Source organism: Malaclemys terrapin, chromosome 2, assembly GCF_027887155.1.
Source record: "Malaclemys terrapin pileata isolate rMalTer1 chromosome 2, rMalTer1.hap1, whole genome shotgun sequence".
Taxonomy (NCBI): Eukaryota; Metazoa; Chordata; order Testudines; family Emydidae; genus Malaclemys; species Malaclemys terrapin.
In genome coordinates, this window is record NC_071506.1 from 283,624,399 (window position 1) to 283,644,897 (window position 20,499).

The 20,499-nt window shown below is 55.7% G+C and overlaps 1 protein-coding gene across 2 annotated transcripts in view; it reads left to right on the top strand.

The window, feature by feature from the left end:
• The first annotated feature begins 3,474 nt into the window (after positions 1–3,474).
• The window catches only part of PTPN23 (protein tyrosine phosphatase non-receptor type 23), a 38,626-nt gene continuing 21,601 nt past the window's right edge, over positions 3,475–20,499 (top strand). For both annotated transcript variants that reach the window (XM_054016807.1, XM_054016808.1), the window contains exons 1-4: positions 3,475–3,609; positions 14,391–14,465; positions 17,888–18,015; positions 19,359–19,435. In XM_054016807.1, the coding sequence (XP_053872782.1) occupies positions 3,526–3,609; positions 14,391–14,465; positions 17,888–18,015; positions 19,359–19,435 (364 nt within the window). In that variant the 5' untranslated portion in view covers positions 3,475–3,525. The remainder of the gene's footprint in view (positions 3,610–14,390; positions 14,466–17,887; positions 18,016–19,358; positions 19,436–20,499) is intronic.

Here is a 20,499-nt window from a genome sequence, read left to right on the forward strand (position 1 = left end):
TTTCCCACCTGCAAATGCTCCCCTTTCAAACCTCTGGTTCCTCCACTCTCAATCTCTCCTCTTGAATCCCACTTTCTTATTCTCCATCTCCAACTCTTCTCTCTACTCCCCCGTCCTTTCCCTGTTCTGTTTATCCCTCATCTCCTCCTCCACTCCTTCCCCCCCCCATCTCTATTTTCTATCCAGGGCCACCACTGCCATGCTTGGGTTCGTCTCTAATGGGACGGGGCTCTTGGGCGCCCAGAAGAAATGGGATCCATAATGGAACCACAGCTGGGCTTGGAAAATCCAGATCCCAGCCAATCCTACCTCTGGATGGTGCTGTGTCCCTCATCACCCCACCCCCTACCCCCCAGCTTCCTTAAGGCTCATGTCCATCTACTCAAGCACCCATCCCCATCTCCCTAAGTCAGATGTGCCCAGCACCCTGGTGTCGGTCCCTGTAGGGATGAAAGGGTTAATCTCGGGAAGGACTTCCCAAGATGCTCCTCTTCCTAGGCAGGGTACCCTCTCCTCCTCCTCCTCTTCGGTTGCCATGGGAACAGAGTGGGAAGCCAGGCTGCGGGGGCGGCACTGAGCTCGGTCCTCCCCCAGCATGTTCATGTTCCGCAGCGATGAGATCAATAATTCACAAACGCCTCGGCGCCAGGGAAGCCTCAGATGCCCCCGGCCTCCACGTCTGGCCCTCAGCTCTGGGAGCCCGTTGTCCGAGGGTACAGAGCAAAGGAGAAGGGGAGCGGAGGGGAGGGAGCTGAGAGATGCAGGGGGCATGGGATCAAGCCCGCAGGGGGTCAGATGGGCCAGGAGACAGGCACAGGCTGCAGATCTCCCCAGCACGGGCTCAGAGCCGTGCTAGGTCCGAGGTGACTGGAAATTAGGACTGGTTGATGGCTTCTGTGAAATGGGTCTTAGCCCATCGCCTGGGGACACACTCATATATGCAACAGCAGCTGCCACGGATGAGTCCCCTTGTTGGCAGACTTAGCAGAGAGGCCAAGGACTGAATGGGCTACCATGACTGACCTCTCCCACCACCCACCAGATGATCCCTGTGGGTCCGCAGTGAGGCACATTGTAGGAGCAGCCCTCTCCCCACCTGTATCTCCTCTGGGGTCTCACACCCTTCCTGGGGTGGGCTGACTCCAGCTGAGAGAGGGGATGCACTAGAGAGGTATCAAACAAAGCAGGGTATGGGGAGGGTTGGCCAGAAACTGATCCTTGGCTGGTCAGTCAGGAGAGCTTGATCCTCTCCTGCTACAAGTTCAAAGCAATCAATGGATGTCACAGTTAAAGCTGGGATTAGCCAGTGGAACTCATGGCCACAAGATATCATGGACGTCAAGAGCGTAGAAGCATCCCCAAAAGGCCTTTCTCTATATCATGGGCCCCTTGCTTCAGGGCACAAGTCTGGGGATAGGATGAGATCTCCCCAGGGGTATTTTACTGCATGTCTGTCCAAGCTGGGAATTCCCGGCGCTTGCCTCCAAAGCAGCTGGTATCATTCACGGCCAGAGACTGGCTACTGGACCAGCTGGATCAACATGGTGATTTCTACATTCCCCCTCTTCCCCTGCTGCTCACGTGTCTCTCTTCCTTTGCAGGGACCGCCTGCACATTTGGGACCCCTGGGCTAGATGGTCCCCTTCAACCCCCCACTATCCAAGGGCAGCCTCCCACATGTCTAGGGTCTCCCCTGCATTTGGGTTGGAGTCACACCTGCTCTGGTGTGGGAGGGAATCGAGGTGCGGAGACTGGATACAGCCAGGAGTGGGGGGGCATCAGGAAGTTGGTTTCTTCACATGAGCCCCCCATGAAATCTAGGGTCAGCCCAGCTCAGCTCAGCCCTCTCTGGGTCTGGAGTATGTGGCCGTTGCCAGTGTGTGCTGTCTACAAGCGCCCGGGCTGGGCCTGGCCTGGGAATGTTCACTAATGGATAAGACTCTCTGCTTGGGACAGAAGGGCACAGAGCATACCGATTTACCGGCCAACGGCTGAACAGAGCTGTCCCTTCAACCCCCTCCAACCTCTCCCACTGCTCTCAGCCCCTGGCTTATTGGCAGCAGGCAAAGAAATGCTTTGGTTTAGCTGAGATCTTTTAGCTCAGTCCAGGGGAGTCTGAGTGAGTCTCATCAGGTCCCTGTGCGGGGAAGAACAGCCCCAACGTTCTCCAGCCATCTTTACCCAGGTGCTTCCTATGCACCCTCTCCACTAGGTGGTGGTATGAGCCACAGGTTGCTGTGTCCTGCCCACAGCGGGTCAAGGGATCAGAGGGGCCAGACCTCACTACAGCCACATGGTCGCCAGTTGCATCTATTGAAAAGCCGCAGATCCAGTATTTGAGCAGCAATGTTATGGTTTTTCCCCCCACTCTGTCCCTCTTTGTCTGTTGCTTTTTACTGGAGGATTATTGGGGGCCTGGTTTCCAACGCAAAATGTCTCTGTGAAATGATCATAAAGGTGATTCTTGTGGCGTGAATTTCGACGCTGGTTAAAAGTGATAGCTGGACAGTCCTGGAGTCTGACATCCGCCGTTATCCACTGAGCTGCTACAGCACGAGCACGGGCAGTAGTTGGGCGATCTTCCCACACCCTGTGCCCTGCCCGTGTGTCTCAGCTGGGCCCTGCAGCGCCCGCCTGCATGGGTGACAGAGCCCCCTGGCTCCAGACCCATTCAGTCCGGGGCCTCCCAGTTGCAGGGGGTTTTGTTACATGGAGACCTGCCCGCTGGGATTGGGTGCGAGACCCGCTGCCCTTGTGTCCCACGGGACACCTAATATGTGTCCGATGGCAGAGCTTCCGCTCACAGCTGATCTTGGCTGGGTCTGAGCCCAGGGTGGGAGGCTGCGGGGGTTCTGTCCGATCCCGGATCAGTTCAGACCTTGGTACTGAGTCGGGCTCTAGCCCATGTGCTGCTGTGACGTGCTACAGTTTAACAGGGGAATGGCGCTGGCTGAATGCCAGGCCCCAGAGCCCCACAGCTGGACCCACTGCAGGCGGTTCTTGGCCCCAGCACCGAGGAATGCAGCACTGCGAGGCGGGGAGCGAGGGGTGGAGAATGGGGGGTGGGTTCTGTAGTGACACCCTTAAGGATGGAAGGAACCCACTTGTGTACCTCCCGCCCCCCCCAGGTACAGGGGAGGAGCCTGTGCCCCGCCCCCCCCAGCAGGAAGGGAGGGGCTAAAGGGGAGGATCCTGTGCCCCGCCCCCCCAGCAGCGAGGGAGGGGCCCTAGGGGAGGAGCCTGTGCCCTGCCCCCCCAGCAGGAAGGGAGGGGCCCTAGGGGAGGAGGCTGTGCCCCGCCCCCCCAGCAGCAAGGGAGGGGCCCTAGGGGAGGAGCCTGTGCCCGCCCCCCCAGCAGGCAGGGAGGGGGAGAGTCAGCGTCAGGACTACATTTCCCATCAGGCGCCGCGGCGGCTTCCGGAGGGCGGTTTCCGGTGAGGCGCCGCGGCGGGCCGGGGGCGGGGACTAGGGAGGCTCCGGGCCTGCTGCGTTCCGGGCGCGGAGCGGCGCCGGCGGAGCGGCCGGGATGGAGGCCGTGCCCCGCATGCCCATGATCTGGCTGGACCTCAAGGAGGCCGGGGAGTTCGGCTTCAACCAGGCCGTGAAGAAGGTGAGGGGGGAGGGAGCCCCCAGGGGCCGTTGGGCGGGGGGGGGAGTGTGTAGGGGGCCGTTGGGGCAGGTGTGGGGGAGGGGCCGTTGGGGCAGGGGGCAGGAGTGGGGGAGGGGGCAGGTGTGTGGGGGAAGGGCCGGTGGGGCAGGTGTGGGGGAGGGGCCGTTGGGGCAGGTGTGGGGGAGGGGCCGTTGGGGCAGGTGTGGGGGAGGGGCCGTTGGGGCAGGGGGCAGGTGTGTGGGGGAAGGGCCGGTGGGGGAGGGGACAGGAGTGGGGGAGGGGGCAGGTGTGTGGGGGAAGGGCCGGTGGGGGAGGGGACAGGAGTGGGGGAGGGGGCAGGTGTGTGGGGGAAGGGCCGGTGAGGGAGGGGACAGGAGTGGGGGAGGGGGCAGGTGTGTGGGGGAAGGGCCGGTGGGGGAGGGGGCAGGTGTGTGGGGGAAGGGCCGGTGGGGGAGGGGGCAGGTGTGTGGGGGAGGGGGCAGGAGTGGGGGAGGGGGCAGGTGTGTGGGGGAAGGGCCGGTGGGGGGGTGGGAAGAGGGAGAGACTTGTTGATGGGGAGGGTGGGGGGTTGGTATGTGAGTGGGGGGAGGGGGAGTAGTTGGGGGGGGGGGACTTGCTCTGGCAGATCCACCCGGGGGTGGTTACTGGTAACTGTGGGGTAAGTGTGGGGGGGGCTGGGCCTGAGGCCCGAGTCTGTCCCTGCCATCCCCACAGTGACACATCAGTCCATATCTCTCCCCCCCCCCCCCCCCCGCTGCCCTTCCCCCAGCCTGGAGATGCCCCCCATGCCCAGAGCAGCTGGCCTGGCCGTGTTAGCGAGTGCTCTGGGCCCACGGACGCTCATTACCCCCTGACCCCCCCCCCGCGACTGCAAGCTGCACCCATTGCGAGTCCTGGTTCAGTGACGATGCTCCTGAGGAGGTGGAGGGTGGGGCTGCATTTGCTGGTACCCCCACCCCTCCCTGCCCCAAGTCTGAGAGCTGGGAGAGTTTGAAAGGAGTGAAGTGTCTCATGTGTCTCATTGAACCACTCTCTCTCATGAGAGGGAGAGATTTCAAAAACCTGCCTGAAGAGCTTGGCTCGTTCTGAGTGAGGCTTGGCGAGGGCAAATAGTGTCCCCACGGCACGTGACTTTCCTCGGACTCCACTCATCCCATCGCCACATCCTGCCTCTTCTCTCTCCCCTCCTCTGGCCTCTGCACCTCAGGATCCGTCCGGTGACACAGCGTACGCCATTGCTGCACATGTTGGGAGAGACAGCAGTGGTGAGAGGAGGCCTGGGAAGGAGCCGAGTCCAGCTTGGAGTGGGTTCTGTTCTATGGCTTATTTCTGGTGGGAGTAATTCTCACTGGCAGTGAAATGGCCCCAGGGCCTTATGGGATGCTGGTAAATCTGGATCTAAAGCCCGGTTTGGTACCTCCGCTAGATTGAGAGTCTTACTTGGGTGTTTGCTTCCCATGGGTTTTAAAATGAGGAAGAGAGTTTACATCATTCCTATGTGTCTGGACCCAGTGACTGTCTAAGAGAGCAGTATTCATTTCACCCATTTGTAAGTTGCTTTTCATTGGGATCGCTCAGCCCTGTTCAATAAAGCCAAAGTACCAGATATCGATGGTCAAGAGACCCAACCAGATCAAATGTACTGTCCGAGAGGGGCAAATGGGAGACGTAATGACCTTCGGGGGAACTGTTCCACCAGCAAATGGGATAAAGTCCCAAGTGATGCAAAGAGATGATCCTAAAGGAGGTAGGAGGGGCAGAAATCCCCCAGGAGGGAGCCCCAAATGGTTATGGAAAAGCCAGTCAAAGCAGGGTCGCTCCTGCTGCGTGCCCTCAAGGGGCTTGAGCAGACCTCCTGTGAGAGGATTTCCATAACACGGACCTTCACTCGCTAGAGTTGGATGCCGAGTTGGTCCAAACTGAGGGTGTATCTACACTGCATAGCCCCTTAGGGTGTAAACAGCCTACACCAACAGGAGTTTTTCTGCCAGTGTAGGAACATCACCACTCCAAATGACATTCGCTATCTCGACAAAGCCCTCGTCTGTTGGCATAGCTGCATGTACACTGCAGGTTTTGTTGGCAGAGCTGTGTCGCGGGGGGTGCGCGTGTGTGTGTTCACATCCCTGAGTGACACAGCTATGACAACCTAATTTTGAAGTGTAGACAAGCGTGAGCCGTCCTGCCCCATCTCACTGTAATCAATAATTGATTTAATCTAGGCATTTTGAGATGGTCTCAATAATGTTTATTTAATAAGGATGCAATCCAGTGTCTGTTAAAGCCAATGATGAAACCAGTGGGAGGTTTTCCATTGGCTTTAAGGGAGTTTGAATCAAGTCCTAAGAAAGTAGATAAAAGAGCGAAGGCGCAGCTGTACCCCACAGTCTCATGTCTTTGGAAACTAGAGGCTAACTGAGAACTCTCTTTGCTGCTGTAAAATACTGTGCTATGGCAAAGGAGAGGCAGTGTTCTAAAGCAGGGACTTGCGGATAAGCGACGCGATTGCTGAGTTCCTCTGTGTTAAGTCCCAGAGAAAGAGACCAGCTTAAATATTGCTCTTCTGTCTGGGGATGTTTTACTACCATTGTTACCAACAGTGCCTAAGATTTCTAGAATTGAAAGGTTGGTCTCTGTGACTTTGACAGCAGTTTGTTCAGGGTCAGTTTCGTTGTTTCCCTGATAGCGCGGGTCAGTTTCTCTGTCTGTTTGCCTTTCACACAGCAAAAAGGGGGGGGGGGGGGGGGGATGATTGTAAAACAAAAATTGGCCTTGGCAGTCGGGGTAAGGATTGTGTCTGAAACTGTCTTCACTTGTTTATTCTTAAACTAGCTAGATTTCAAGTGGGCTGTGTCCCTTGGACCCCTCTGTTTTTCCGTCTGTATCAATGAGTATGATACTTGCCCATTTTGTATTAACTTTTGTAAAAGAAAATACTTGCCCATCTTTGAGATTTGTTTGAGAAATGTTCGGTTAGTACTAATTCATATTATTTTTGTACGATGTGCAAAATTCTTGTTGCTTTTTGGGGCGGAAAGGCACCTGTCCTCCTATACAGCGACACTCAGGTTTTGGTTGATGCATTTTTTGTTTTTAAAGGGAGACCGTACATGGCTATACATGAAAAATTCCAACTAAGGATTGGTGTTTCTGTAGGGCTGTCTGTCCACAAGAATCTCAAAACATTTTACAAACCAAATTACTACCCTGCATTTAAGTGATCTCTTGGTCTGACACTTCACAGCACACTTTGGAAGACAGGGAGTGAAATGTCTGGTATTCATTTGAAACTCCAGGGGGAATTTAGCTTGGCAGAATATGATTGGTCAAGGACATCTCCCTGATTTCTGGGAAAAGTGTCATGGGATCTTGGATGACCACAAGTAGTTGGGCCTTCCTCAGCTTTTTCTAATGCAGGCCAGAGAGCTGAGTCATGCTTTGCAGGTTGCTGACATGGTGATGATAGTAAGTGAGAAACAGTCCTTGCCATTCCGGTTTGTCTGCTAGTGCTGGAAAGGAGACTAGCCATCAGTAGAACTTCTGCTGCAGTGGATGGAGTGATATGTGCCTACCTAGAGGAGGGTGGCCGCCAAAACAAGGCAGTCATTTTAAAATCGCATGGCTGTGTGGCAGGTGTGGCTGCATATGAGGGATGCTCTTACCACTTGGTCAGAGCAAGTGCTGTCTCTTTCAGCATGTTTAAACTTCAGGTTTATTCTTTGTTTAAAAAAGCAAATCCTGAGAAATCTGAAATTAATAGAAATACTTTTGTGCCACTCTTCTCTTTAGATGTAAAGATTTCCCTGCAGTGTTTGCAACCCAGATTTCTTGGCATTTTGCTGGTTGGTACATGAAACGGGAAGTGAAACCAACTAGAAAGCAGACAAACTGACTCCTCCAATTTCAGTACTGGGTGGAGAGATGCAGAAATGGTGAAAAGTAAATTTAAGTGCCTTCAGTTTTAATAATCTAGGCAATAGCGAGGTATAGCATCTTATTTTTAAAACAAATCTGATATTTTTTTAACCTGACAAACTTCAGGGTGTTTACCGTCCGCATTTCTCCTCTTCCCTGTGTTTATCTTGAGTGGTGAAGCAGGTGGGATTTGCAGCGTATCATCTGGGATCTCAGATTCCTCCCCCTTTCCTGGTTGTGGTAGGGAGCTTGGATAGCAGGTCTCGGTTTAAACTCCTGGAGGTTTTGGAGGCGCTGCTGGTGAGCACAGTGGTAGCATCTGGCCAACGTCGGTAAGTTCTGAGCTTAGCAAAAGCACTTCTAAAAATCGAACGGTCTCTAAGCGCTTGATGAAGATGTGCTGATTTAGTCCTGTTCCCCCCACATTCATACATGCACCCTGTGAGGTAGGGGAAACTAAGCTATGGAGAGGCTCAGTGGCTTGCTGAGGGCCCCCCTGTGGCTGAGTGGCAGGGTCAGGACTCTCGGGTTCTAATCCTAGCTCTGCTTCCGAATTGCTGCATGACTTGGGGAATTCTGTGTCTCCCCTCCTGCACCTGGGAAAGGGGGATAATACCCACCTCACGTGGGGCTGAGAGGCTTAGCCGAGGATTGTGACGTGCTACAGCCTCAGATGGGAAATGCTAGGGAAGTTGATTAATCACTGAGGCCTGGTCCACACTAACCCCCCAATTCGAACTAAGATACGCAACTTCACCTACGTGAGTAACGTAGCTGAAGTCGACCTACCTTAGTTCGAACTTACCGCGGTCCAGACACGGCAGGCAGGCTCCCCAGTCAACTCCGCGTACTCCTCTCGCGCCGAGCAGGATTACCGGAGTCGACGGGGAGCACTTCTGGGTTCGATTTATCGCGTCCAGACAAGACGCGATAAATCGAACCCAGAAGTTCGATTGCCTGCCGCCAAACCAGCGCGTAAGTATAGACAAGCCCTCGGTCTCTGCTTTCCACCCTTGGTTCCAGTTCTTCTCTACGCTGGTTTGCCACTACTTAGAGCCCCGGGTAGGCTGGAGGAGCTGGGCTTGTGCAGTTAACGGAGGAGATCCCATTTAATTTTCCTTTTCTATTCGGCCCCGGGATTATAACCCTCCTGTTTGGTTGGGTGCCAGCTTCAGATTCAGTCTTATAGTCAGCAATTTGTTTGGATTAAGGACAAGCCTGACAGACTCATTGGCAGACGCCATCAGGCCAGAGCGTGACCTTTTTTGGCTTGTGCTCAAACCAGCTCTACCACATTAGCCAGTAACCCGTCAGATCTGAGTTTTGGTGGTTCTCCAGGCTAAGGTGTCTGGATGCTCTGGCTGTTCTTGATCACGGCTTTCTGGGAAGATCATAGGGCGGGTCCTCGCTGCAGCGTTAACTCAACTTCTAACAAAAGTGTTGCCCCCAATTCCAATCCCATCCCCACACATGAATCCTGGCCTTAGGTGTGGCGATGCTTTTAACTCCAGTTGGGTGGCCTCAGGGGGACGTATACTAAAATGTGAGTGAGCACAACTTGGCACTGCTAACACGACTGCTCTAGTATGGATGCAGGTGTAGCCCCACTTGAGTGCCATTCGTCCGCCAGTGCCTTCCCACAATTCCACCCCACGTACCCAGAAAGGACAGACAAGTTCTCCCATGGGTCACCGGGAAAATGCATAGTGAGGCTTGGCTTGCTGCAGTGCTAAGAATGCTGGGATGTGCTCCCAGAAGCCTTAGTGTCACATCAAGCGAGCACAGCCCCTGTGTGCATGGTGATCTGAGTGTTGTATTGCCACGTGGCTGCTCTCCTGGCCTCCAGCTCTGCCTGGCCACCCCCACGCTAGTAGAACGGTCAGTCTCCATGGCCTTCTGCTGCACCTGTTATGAGGGGGCTGCTTGTGGTGGGCACAGCTCTCGAGGTGGTTGGTTTATGTCAAGGTGGTGCTTTAAATCACCAAGTGGAAAGCCTGGATTGAAAGCATCTATTTTAATCAACTTTTCCATGTGTACCTCCGTTATTCTAACACAGTGGTGTGCAAACGTTTCCCGTCGTGCCCGCCCTTACCATTAACGGCATCCGTCCCCACACCCCCTCCATTACTGCACAGCCAAGGCAGAGCTGGGGCTAGAGGCGGGAATGCGGGGGGGAGCTGCTCTGGGGGCGGAGAGAGAATGAGGGCAGAGCGGGGCCTGGAGGCGGAGCAGGTCTGGGGGCTGGAGGAGGAGCGCGGCTTGAGGGTGGAGCAGGTCTGGGGGCGGAGTGGGGCTGGAAGCATGGTGCTGCCTCCCGTGGGCGTTGGCCCCCGCCTGCAGTTTGGGGATCCTGGTTCTAAAGAAAGGTGCATTGTCTTAGGTTGATCTAACCATTAAAACATGTTGATTTGCAGTGAAACAGCCTTTACGCTGGATTTGGTACCTAGTTTTGCTACCTAGGAGGATACGGTATAACTATATATACACTTATTTCAGCAATTATATAGCTTAATATTTTCAGATTCTCATTCATTGTACATTTGTAGTATGTTAGAAAAGGTAAATGAGGTATTGCTCATTTCCTAGGTAACTTTTTGCTCATGTTGTCAAGCTGCATTAGAATGGAAACTGGAGTTTAACTAAACATACAACAGAATATAACATTTATTTTGATTAAACAAAACCTTAAAAGTTTTGGATACCTAAACTTATCAACGCATTATTTCACATTTCCAGCTAAATGATTTATTAAACAGAGGGCTTAACTGTAGGCGGTGAATTCAACTGATTATTTCAGGTCAGCCTGGGAACATTTTCAAATATGCCTGAATGAAAGTGACTGGAGCTTAAGTTCCTACTTGCCTAAGTCTCTTGAAAACGAGACAGTCTCCTAAGTTACTTAGGCTGACCTGTTGTGCCATATTTATAGATCTTGACCTCCAAAGTTTCCCCCCTGATTCTTCTTCATCTAGAAAAGCAGCCTTTAACTCAAAGTTTTTGACAGAGGCTCATGGATTCAGCGTAATTATTTATTTAAATGATCTGAGATTATAATTTTAGGCCTTCACATATTTTGTATTAGATTCAGATTTCACTTTAAGCAGGCTTATTTTTAAAAAGAAAAAACGAATGATAATTGAAATAACAAGATCAAAATATCCAATTTAAGTCAAAATCCCCTATTTAAAATTTGTTTTGTTTTCAAACAAATCATTTTGTTTTTATCCACCCTTAAGAAAGAACTGAAGCCACCAACTCACGACATCCGGGTCAGTGAGCAGTTGGGAATGGTAACAGCTGTGAGTCATGGCTGGGCTGGGCTGGTTTTGAACCCAGTGACCTAGAGGACAGAGGTTTCTCTCACTCGGACTAGATTGCTGAGCTCTTCCCAGTGCATTCCCATTGTGTGTGCGTGACCCTCCTGCCCAGCCTCTTACCCCATTGCCCTTGTAGCTGCAGGGCGAAAGGCTTCCTGGACTTCCCTAATGGCTAGCTGCAGCTTGAGCCTTGTGGATTTCATAGGATGTCTGTGCAATCAGGTGTCTTCACCTGTCACGAAAAGCATTTTCCTCTGGATGGTACAGCCCCCTCTTCTGGCTCCTGCTAGTACTGCAGGGCCATCAGCCTCATTGCCCCGTATCATTCCTTGGAGTGCTTGTGGCTGATGAAATGTGGATTTTCCTAATGTTCTTTGGAACTGGAGTGGCAGATGAGCAGTGCTGGGAGTCTGAGTGCGCTGGCCCCTGCCCAGTGCAGTCTGCGGGCGTCGGTGAGGGGCAATCTCCCCATAAACTGTGCTCTGCCCGTGCGTGGGAACAGCCTGCAGTTAGTTGCTTTTCTCTTCATCCTACGGACCTTGTGACACATACTTAGGAGCCTTTGATGTGACTCATCCCACCAGATGTCACAGGAGGCAGTGCAATGTAATGGTTACAGCAGGGCCACTGGGCGTGGGATTCCTGCTGTCTAGTCCTGCCTTTGTTGTGTGTCTTTGGGGCAAGCTGCTCAGTCTCTGGGTCTGTACAATGTGATTGACTTGCCCACCCTGGGCGAGTGCTTGTGAAAGCCCTCTGGGATCTAGGAACCGGGCCTGGGTAAGTGTGCGGGGTATTGCCAGGTACGTTGTGTTCAGTTCTGATTTTTCAGGCTGCTCCCTCTTCCCTAGAAATCCTTTCCCCCCCCAGAGTCTGGGAAGGCTCCCGATTCTTCAGCTCCCCTTCAGAGAGCCATTGACCTCTCTCACTTAGTGCCCCTGTGTGGGACGTCAGGGATCCTGGCCCTCCACCCAGCATGATGGTTCTGCAGCACGTTCCCCTGGCTATCCCTGTGCAAAGTGCTGTCTGCCAGCCGTGCGGCTGCCGAGTCTCCCCTGCCTGTTACTCACCCGGACCTTACGTTTGCCAAAAGACGGCTGGTCCCCCACAGATCTCTAGCTGGTGTCAGCCCCTTCCCCAAACCACAGCAGGCAGCTCGGTTTCTAGCCAGTGTGGAGCTATGTCCCTTCAGTCAAGGGCAGTACGTGTCTGCAATCACCAGCCTCAGTCTCTCTAACAAGGACATTGTCCTTCAAGAGTCTCTCTCCAGCTGGTTTGCAGCCAGCTGGGCATGGCTGGGCCCTCTTCCCTTGAGCATTGCTCTCACAATCCTTTGCTGTTCTGTAGCACTGGCTGGGGATCTCAGAGAGCTCAGAGCCTTCGTTAAGCCCCACAGCCCTGCTATCCCCCTCTGCGTGCTGAACCTCCCCATGTAACAGGGAGTGGCTTGCCCAAAGCCCCATGCCAAGTCAGTGCCAGAGCCACAAATAGACTCCCTGTGTCCTGGTTCCTAGTCTCCTTTGCTGGCCACTAGACTGGACTCTAGTGGAGTCCTCGCCCTGCCCAGGCCAGGGGCTGCCAGACGCAGCTGTGTGTGTAGCTCCGAAGGCTCTCGCTTGCTGCTCTAGTCAGTGTCATGTGTGCGGAATGCTCCCTGCCCCCCGTGGCATTGCTACATTCTGTGGGGCCCGGAAAGATACCCCTGTCCTCTGTGTGAGCAGTGCCGCTCCAGCTGCCGGAGTGCAGTGCACACGTCCGGCGCCTGCGGGCACCCAAGAAATAGACGATCCCTGCTCTGTGCAGTGAACAGCGGATCAATACCCCGCTGCAGGCGTCTCTCGTGGAGACGTCATCTGCAGTGCTCAGGACCCAGGTGGTGCTGCGGCGCTGCGCAGACAGTGCCAGTGCATGTAGCCGCCAGCCGTGACTCCTTGTGCTGCGACCCCACTGGCTCATCCAAGCTATGTGAGGTTGGCTGGAGTGGGGGGGGGGATCCCCAAGATTTTACAGGCGATGGCTCGCTGGCTCTCCTCGCTCTCGAGTCAGGATCGCGGCCGCACCACGGCGTGGTGTTGGGGGTACTGTGCTGCTGGGGGCACCGTCTTTCCCGTCAGATGCAGAACCCTCGTGCTGGCCACGTGTGTTCGCTCAAGATCCCAGGGGCTGTGTTACTTCCAGTGTCTTGGACGCATTTCAGTTCTGAGAACTACCTTTGTCTCCCGACTCTTCCCTGCAGGTTCTCTTTGAATCTGTATTCTCATGTTGCTGGGCGCTGGTAAACACCTGCTGTGTTTCACCCCAGAGGTGGCCGCGTTTCAGAGCTGAGCGGCGTAGGGGCTGAACTCTGAGGAAAGGCAGTCATCATTTAAGCTTGGGCTGGGTAAAGCACTGGAGGCTACGCAGGCAGGAACAATTCAGGCCTGGTTGCTGGGGGAAATGAGAGAATGAGTGCCATCAGACATGGGGGTAGGGTGCTTTACTGGGCCCAGCGGAGAAGAGAGCCCCGATCGGTTTTGATTTGCATAGTGCATGGTGCTTTACAGGCAAATCAGAGAGAAGATCCCTGCCCTGAGGACCTTGCCATCTGACCTAGACTCTACCATGGTGGGGAGGGGAGAAGGGGAATGTGTCGGGAAAGCTGGAGGAGGGTGCATAGGTTGATAGTTACACGTGGGTCTGTCTTACCTACAGGACACTTAATAAGGTATCTGGGAGCCTGGCTTGGCACTTCTGAACCTTAACAAGGGTGCAGCTGCCAGTAGCCGTGGCAGACCTGTAGCTGAAAGGTTGGCAGGCCGGGCCTGCGTGGCTCCATTGGACAAGAAGCTGTGATGAAACCTTTCCCCTGGTCAGCCCCTGGCTGGACAAGTGAAGATGCAGCATGTGTTGCTTCTTGAGCAGACCCGTCACCCGGGCAGTGGTGGCCGCTTGCTGCAGATTCACGTTTGGCAGCACGCTCTCCTTGGCCGCTCACGCTGAATATGGCTGCTCAAGTCAAAGAGCAGCTGCGGTCCCTGCTAAGCCTGGTCTGCAGGCTGGGTCTGTAACTCCAATGACTTGGTGGGCTGAGGGGTGTCTCACCAGGGCTGGGTGTGGCCAGCTGCGCTCAGACTGCAGAGCTCCTTCTGCAAGACGCCTGGCTCTGACTTGAAGGCTGCAGGGAAATAGGGGCACCCACTGTCCGAGGAAATACACCGGCTCCTTCAAATTGGAGGTGGCTTCCATGTGCTGTGGGCTGACTGGCTGTGTGGGGGCAACGCAGGGAACTGGTGACCCGTTCCTGGCCTTGCAGGGGGGCTTTCAGTCTCCTGCTCTGAGCCCCTCTCCCTCAGCGAAGACCGAAACAGCCTGGCCTGTGCAACACCCCGAAAGCCCAATCCCGAGTGTCTCTGCCGCCCTTTATAGGGGTTTCCGCCGCCCCTCTTGCTGTCTGGCTCCAGCTGGCGCGCCGGCAATGCCAGGGCAGCTCTGCTCCGGGGAATGGTTCTCGACTTCTCCTCTCCGCACCAGTCCCAGACACGAGCTCTGATTTCAGTTTTTTTCGCTCTCCAGTTTGTTCTGAAGAACTATGGCGAGAATCCCGAGAGCTACAATGAAGAGCTGAAGAAACTTGAACTGCTCCGGCAGGTGAGTGTGTGCTGGCGCTGTGCCGTGTGTAATGGGGCTACGAGGCGGGGCAGTCCCATGGGGAGACGGTCCCTGCCCCAGAGCGCACAGTACAGCTGGGAAAGTGACTCACCCAAGGGCAGGCCAGCGACTGAGCTGGGAACAGAATCCAGATCTCCTGGCCGCAGCCCACGAGGTAGAGCCCACGGTTCTATGGTGGGTGTGCTGGTGTCTGCTCCCGCACCCGTGGCCCTCCAGTGCCAAGCCGTAAAGGGGAGGGGAAGCTTTCTACATGTGAAACCTCCACTGCCTTGCTGGGAGGGATCCCAGGCACAGTGTGACCTGAATACAGGTGAAGGAACCCCAGCCCAGGAGCCTATGGCCCTCCAGCCCGCATGGGCAGCAGCAGGGGTGCCCACCTCCCGCGCCCCCTGCCAATGTGCCCGTGGAGGGGTGGGGGGATTGGCTTGGTTCGCTCTCTGCGGCCTGCTCGGTGCTGGAGTCAGTGTGAACAAGGGGGCCTGGTGGTGCCATTTGTGTGTGTGTGTGGGGGGGGGGGGTGTTCAGTGTTGTGGACACCGGTCCGTTGGGACACCCCCAACTCATCACACACACACAGCAGCAGCCCCTCCGGTGGGAAGGAGTTTGAGGCTCCCCTACGGCTATGTGGACCCCAGCTCCTTGGGCAGCCCCTGCAGTTACTGTGGTTAGCCCCTAACAGCGCAAAGCTCAGCACTGGGGGGGGTCTCATGAGATTGAGGGGAGGGGGAGAGGAGGTTCCTTAGTGGGGGCAGGGAGGCTGGGTCCTTCTGTGAGGGGGGGTGGGATCAGTGGGGAATTGCACCATGGCCCCTCCGTGCCCCCACCCCCATGCTGCCCCTGTCCCTGCTGCCCGAGAGGCACATCGTAGACAGGGCTGGAGGAGAGGCAGGTAAATGGTGGTGGGAGCAGGAGGGCTGGGCAGGGTTCCTGGCCTGCAGAGATGCTGTAGGCTCAGGGGCTCCCACCCTCTGTGGCCCTGGGTTTTGCAGGGCCGCCCAGCCCAGCCAGCAGTGGTTGCTGCCGACCCCCTCTGGAGTCGAACCAGGGACCTAGAGGAAGGAGCTGCCTGCAGTGGTGGCTGTGATGTGAACTCCCTGAGCTGAGCTGTTGTGAGTGGCTGACGCGAGTTCCCAGAGACGTTTGTGGGGTGCTGTGATAAGGTCAGCGCCACTCACAACAGCTGAGCTTATCAGCTGGAGAAGGACCATGGGATGGAGGGACGTTTCCAGCCAAGCCAGGCACTGGAGTTCGTGCGCCTGTGTCAGCGGAGCCCGAAATGCAGGCAGGCAAAGCCGGAGAGGGCTGTCTGGCCCGGGGAATTGGTAATGGGGTGATTAAGTCGTTCACATCTTGAGGGCCAGGTCGGCTCCCAGCCAGTCTTCTCCATCATGTGGTGAAGTGACATTCCCCCCAGCTGACAGGCGTCCGTGAGCTCACGGCGCTCCCTGCAGAGAGGCTCAGGACTGAACGGGCCGTGGAAACCCAGCTGCCCTGGAGAGAGGCAGCGCAGGGGAGGCAACGCGCTCGTTGCTGTGGATAAACGGAGCCGGTCATTGCAAGACACCTTTCAGGGTAACCACGCGGGACTGCCTTCGCGCCCGCTTCCGGCAGCAGCAGTGCAGCGAACCCAGCTGGAGTGACCGCAGTTACCTGACCCGCTTGAAAACCCAGGGGGAAAAACATCAGGGTTGTGCCATTAGCTTTCTCCTGTTCCGTGTGTGCGGAGCCCTGGGGTGGGGGGTACTAAGGAGCAGCTTGGCCTGGCACAGAAATAAACTTCTGCCCCCAGCCAGGCCAGGCCAAGCCAAGTGCGTCACTAAGGGCAGCACGGCTGGATCCCAGCGCCTTGCTGCCTGGCTGATGGAGCATGGCAGTTAGCACTTGTGCTGGGAGAGGTTTGCTCTCTTCCGTTTGTGTGGCCGTGCTGCGGAGAGAGAGCGCGCCAGCCGTTTCCCGTAAGGCTGGAGCTGAGCTCTGACGCTGGTGAGCGATTGCTTCGGCATGGGAGTGATGAGTGAGCGCATTCCTCTCTGCTGGAAAAATGTAACACTTTTCCTGCCCAGCTTCCGTGGCAGGGTCTCTGCTTTCCCAAAGTCAGTCCCTTCCTGGGAGGGGAATCTCTCATTCATTTGTGCTCCAGTAGTGCCTTGAGGCTCAGCTGAGATCGGAGTCCCATTGTTCTAGGCACTGTTCAGAGAGGTGGTCCCTGCCCTGGAGGGCTGGCAGCCGAAATGGATCAGACTAAGAGAGGGTGGAAGGGGGTCACAGCCCCTCTCTGGCAGCACTAGCTGTGCTGGTGGAAGGATCCCACACCTGCTGACTGGGGGTTGTCTGGTCTCCTGATCTCTGACAGAGATTGGTATTTAAAACCCCTTCCACAATTCTGCTGTGAATGCTGAGAGCACTGAGTGTTCCTGCTGGCCATATGTAGCTAGTGACCCTCTCAGTTAGCTCTTTCCGAAGCCCCTTGCGGCCCTCCCTGGTCCCAATTAACCTGACTTTGTCATTTGTCAGCTTTGTAACTCTCAACTCATGCCCCCTCGCCCCCGTCCCATTCCAGATCACTAATTAATCAACTAAACAACACGGGACTTGGTGTGGAACCTGCAGTCCTTGCTGTTAACCTTTTGCCGTGCTGAAAATTGACCATTAAATCCTACTTTGTTTTCTGTCTCGGCCTGTTTTTTGATCCATGATACTTTGCCTCCTCCCCATGATGACTTAACTTCTTTGATAGCCTTTTGTGTGGGATCTTGTCAGAGGCCTTTTGGATGTCGAAGCACATAGTCACCGGTTCTCCTTTCTCCAGTCCTTCCCTGACATGCTCAGAGAATTCTAAGAGACCAGCAAGTCCGTTTTCCTTTGCAGAATCCGTGCTGGTTAGTCCCTCTGTCATGAGCTGCCAGGTGTTTTGTTTTTAGTGATCATTTCACTCAGTTTGCCCAGAACGGATATCAGCCTGACACCTGGCATTTAATGTAGCAAAGTACTTTGAAAGCCTTGGGCTGAAGGTGTTGTGGGGTGGTGGGTGTCTCCTGAGTTGGTGACATACCTGGCTGCCTTCAGCTCCAGAACAGAGGCCCCAGGCCTCTCCCGAGCTTGGCATAAGCAGTACTTTGTTGCAGTTGTACCACTGGATTGGGAAACTGCCCACCCCAAGTGTGTGAAAGGAGAGGGGAATCTCCATCCCAGTCAAGAGGAGACACTGGAGAGTGGCTAATGCCCTGGCTTCTGCAGGTGGCCCCTGGAAAGTCCCTCTGGGGAGCCATTTCAGAGTGATCTCCCTCCCCGATCACGTAAGCGGATTTCACTGCCAGCCAAATACAGCCCAGGCCCTCTATCTGTAAGCATGGCGCTGCCTGTTGCCTTGAAGCACTGCTCCTTTCTCTCTCCTCCTCCAGAATGCCATCAGCGTGCCCAGGGACTTTGAGGGCTGCAGCATCCTGCGGAAGTACTTTGGCCAGCTTCACTACCTGCAGAGCCGCGTCCCCATGGGCGCGGAGCACGAGGCGGCTGTGCCCGTCACGTGGTAAGTGCAGCGGTTTGGTGGGGTTTGTGGGGCGGCAGGAGAGGGAGCAGGCTTCCCCGCAGCCAGCGATCTACCCCTGCCAGGGCACCCTCAGCTGACACTGGGAGCTGGGACGTGATCCAATGGGAGATTCTTTGAGCGGAGGAGCTGAAGCTGGGGCTCGCCAGTGGACTCACTGTATGACCTGGCTTTGTCTCTTGCCTCAGTTTCCCCATCCAGGTGGGTAGCTTCCTTGGCCCTGGTAATCTCCTGCCTAGACTCCTGTGGTGTCCTATCCTCGTAGGCCGCCAGCTGTGCTAGTGTGGATGGACTGAAGGCATATTCCCCTTCCTCTTCCCTGACCCAAGTTCCTCTGCCGGCTCAGCTGGATTGCATCCTGCTCATCCCCACCCCACCTACATCTCCCGTGTCCCTGGGCTCTGCCAGCGCCCCTCGCCCCGTCTCCTTTGCCCCTCGCTAGGAATCTCCTCTTTGATCCTGCGTCCAGCCACCAATGACTCTCCCTCTGCCAGCCTTCCCAATGATCTGTACAACAGAACAAACCCAGACCAAGTTCCCCCAGCCTCACTGTGTCCTTCCCTGCTGCCCAGTGTGATCTCGCCCAGCAGCGTGTCTCTGTTCTAACCCTGCCTGGCACGCCCTGCGGGCAGAGCCCCGTCTCTAGGCTCTCCACCGAATGCCATGCGCACCTCTGACTCGAGAGAGCTCGAATACTGCAAGCCGGGGAGCAGAGTATTTCCCTCCCCGGGGACGTGAGGGTGAGTGCAGGTTTGTAGCACACTGGGAGAGTCTGGGATGGAAGAAGCAGTGTAGTAACTGAGATTACGCCACCTGCCGCCGACATGCAGCCCCCTCTGGCTCTCTGAGCGGTGCCGTATGCGTCTCAGCCTCTGCAGTGCGGCCCTCCTTGTCCCTCCAGCCACCTTGATTGCCCTTCCTGCCGCAGCTGGGATTTCAGTGCATTAGGGTGCAGCGATGGCCCTGGGGGGCACAGGACTGACCAAGAGGGGTTGGTTTACACCACCTGGCGGCCGTGGTGGAGGCTGGGCTTTGGGGCTAAGCAGACCGAGCCTGGCACCACTCAAACATAACCGGGTTTGCTGGTTTATGTACCTAGCAGCTTCCCATCTCCCACTCAGTTTGGAGTGGACTCTATGCCAGCTACATAGGCAGGTGAGTCTAAATCATTTGGATCACGCCTGCCTGCTCTGAGCCGTTAGTTGTTAGCTGTCCGCCTTCCCTGGAAACGTGGCTGTGGGGCCCCCGGGGCAGCTGGGTTGTGCATCTGGCCATCTCGCTGGCTCACTAGTGCAGGCACCAACCCTGGGCTTCTCTGTTCACAGGACGGAGATCTTCTCTGGCAAGGCGGTTACCCACGAGGACATCAAGTATGAGCAGGCGTGCATCCTCTATAACCTCGGTAAGGCCCGGGAGCCCACCTGGGGTTTGCTTGGCACCAGAGAACTGCCCTGCTCCCTGGCTAGGCCTCGTTCCCTACTCCACAGGGTTCATTGTCCAGCCTGGTCCTGCTGCTCAGTGGGGGGAGGGAGGGGAGTGACCACTGCAGGGGCATTCAGCCGATCTGCCCGCAGGCCTTTCTGTGATCACAGCTCAGGTGACAGTCGGCACGAAGCTGCCCGCAGCTGGAAGTGCTGGGCCTTGGGAGAGCAGAGCCATGACATCTTGAAGTGTTACCATGATCACTGAGGACAAATGAGCCCCTGTTTCCTTGGCTCTGGCGGATTCTGCTGGCCACTAGAACACCAGCCAGATCTGAACCCTGGCACGAGACCCTCAAGTGAGGCTTCAGCCCGGGCATCTGCTGGTGCAGGAGAGGCTGATCTTCGGGGTCAGCTCCAAAGGGCTCTTCCCTTCATTGTGATCCACGAATGACAAGCCAGAGGATCACCATGCGTCTCCCTCCCCCGCAGGCCAATCCAGGCCTGGTCTAGGAGAATAGTTGCACCCGTTTAATTAAATCAATTTGAAATTGATCCAGTTCAGCTAGTGCAAACCCAGCCGGTTGTACTTAAACCGGTTTAGCCCTCATGTAAATAGGTGCAGTTTAGTGCAATGAGAGATCGACAATCAAAATCAGCAAGGATTAAAATGATGTAGGTCAGCATTTCTCAAACTGGGCTCCGGACCCCTGGGGTCCCCCTCCCTCCCAGTGCCTCCTGCACACTGGGGGAACAGCTGTTCAGTCCCTCCCAGTGCCTCCTGCACACTGGGGGAACAGCTGTTCAGTCCCTCCCAGTGCCTCCTGCACACTGGGGGAACAGCTGTTCAGGAGCGTGTGGGAGGGAGGGGAGGAGCGGGGACAGGGCGTGCTCAGGGGAGGGGGTGGAAAGAGGCAGGGAAGAGGAGGGGCAGGGGGTGGGGCCTTGAGGGATGGGGTGAAGTGGGGGCTGAGCGGGGGGTTAGGGGTCTGTGGAAAATGGCCTTACACATTTTGCCAGTGGCCTGATCTGAGCTCCCTGTTCC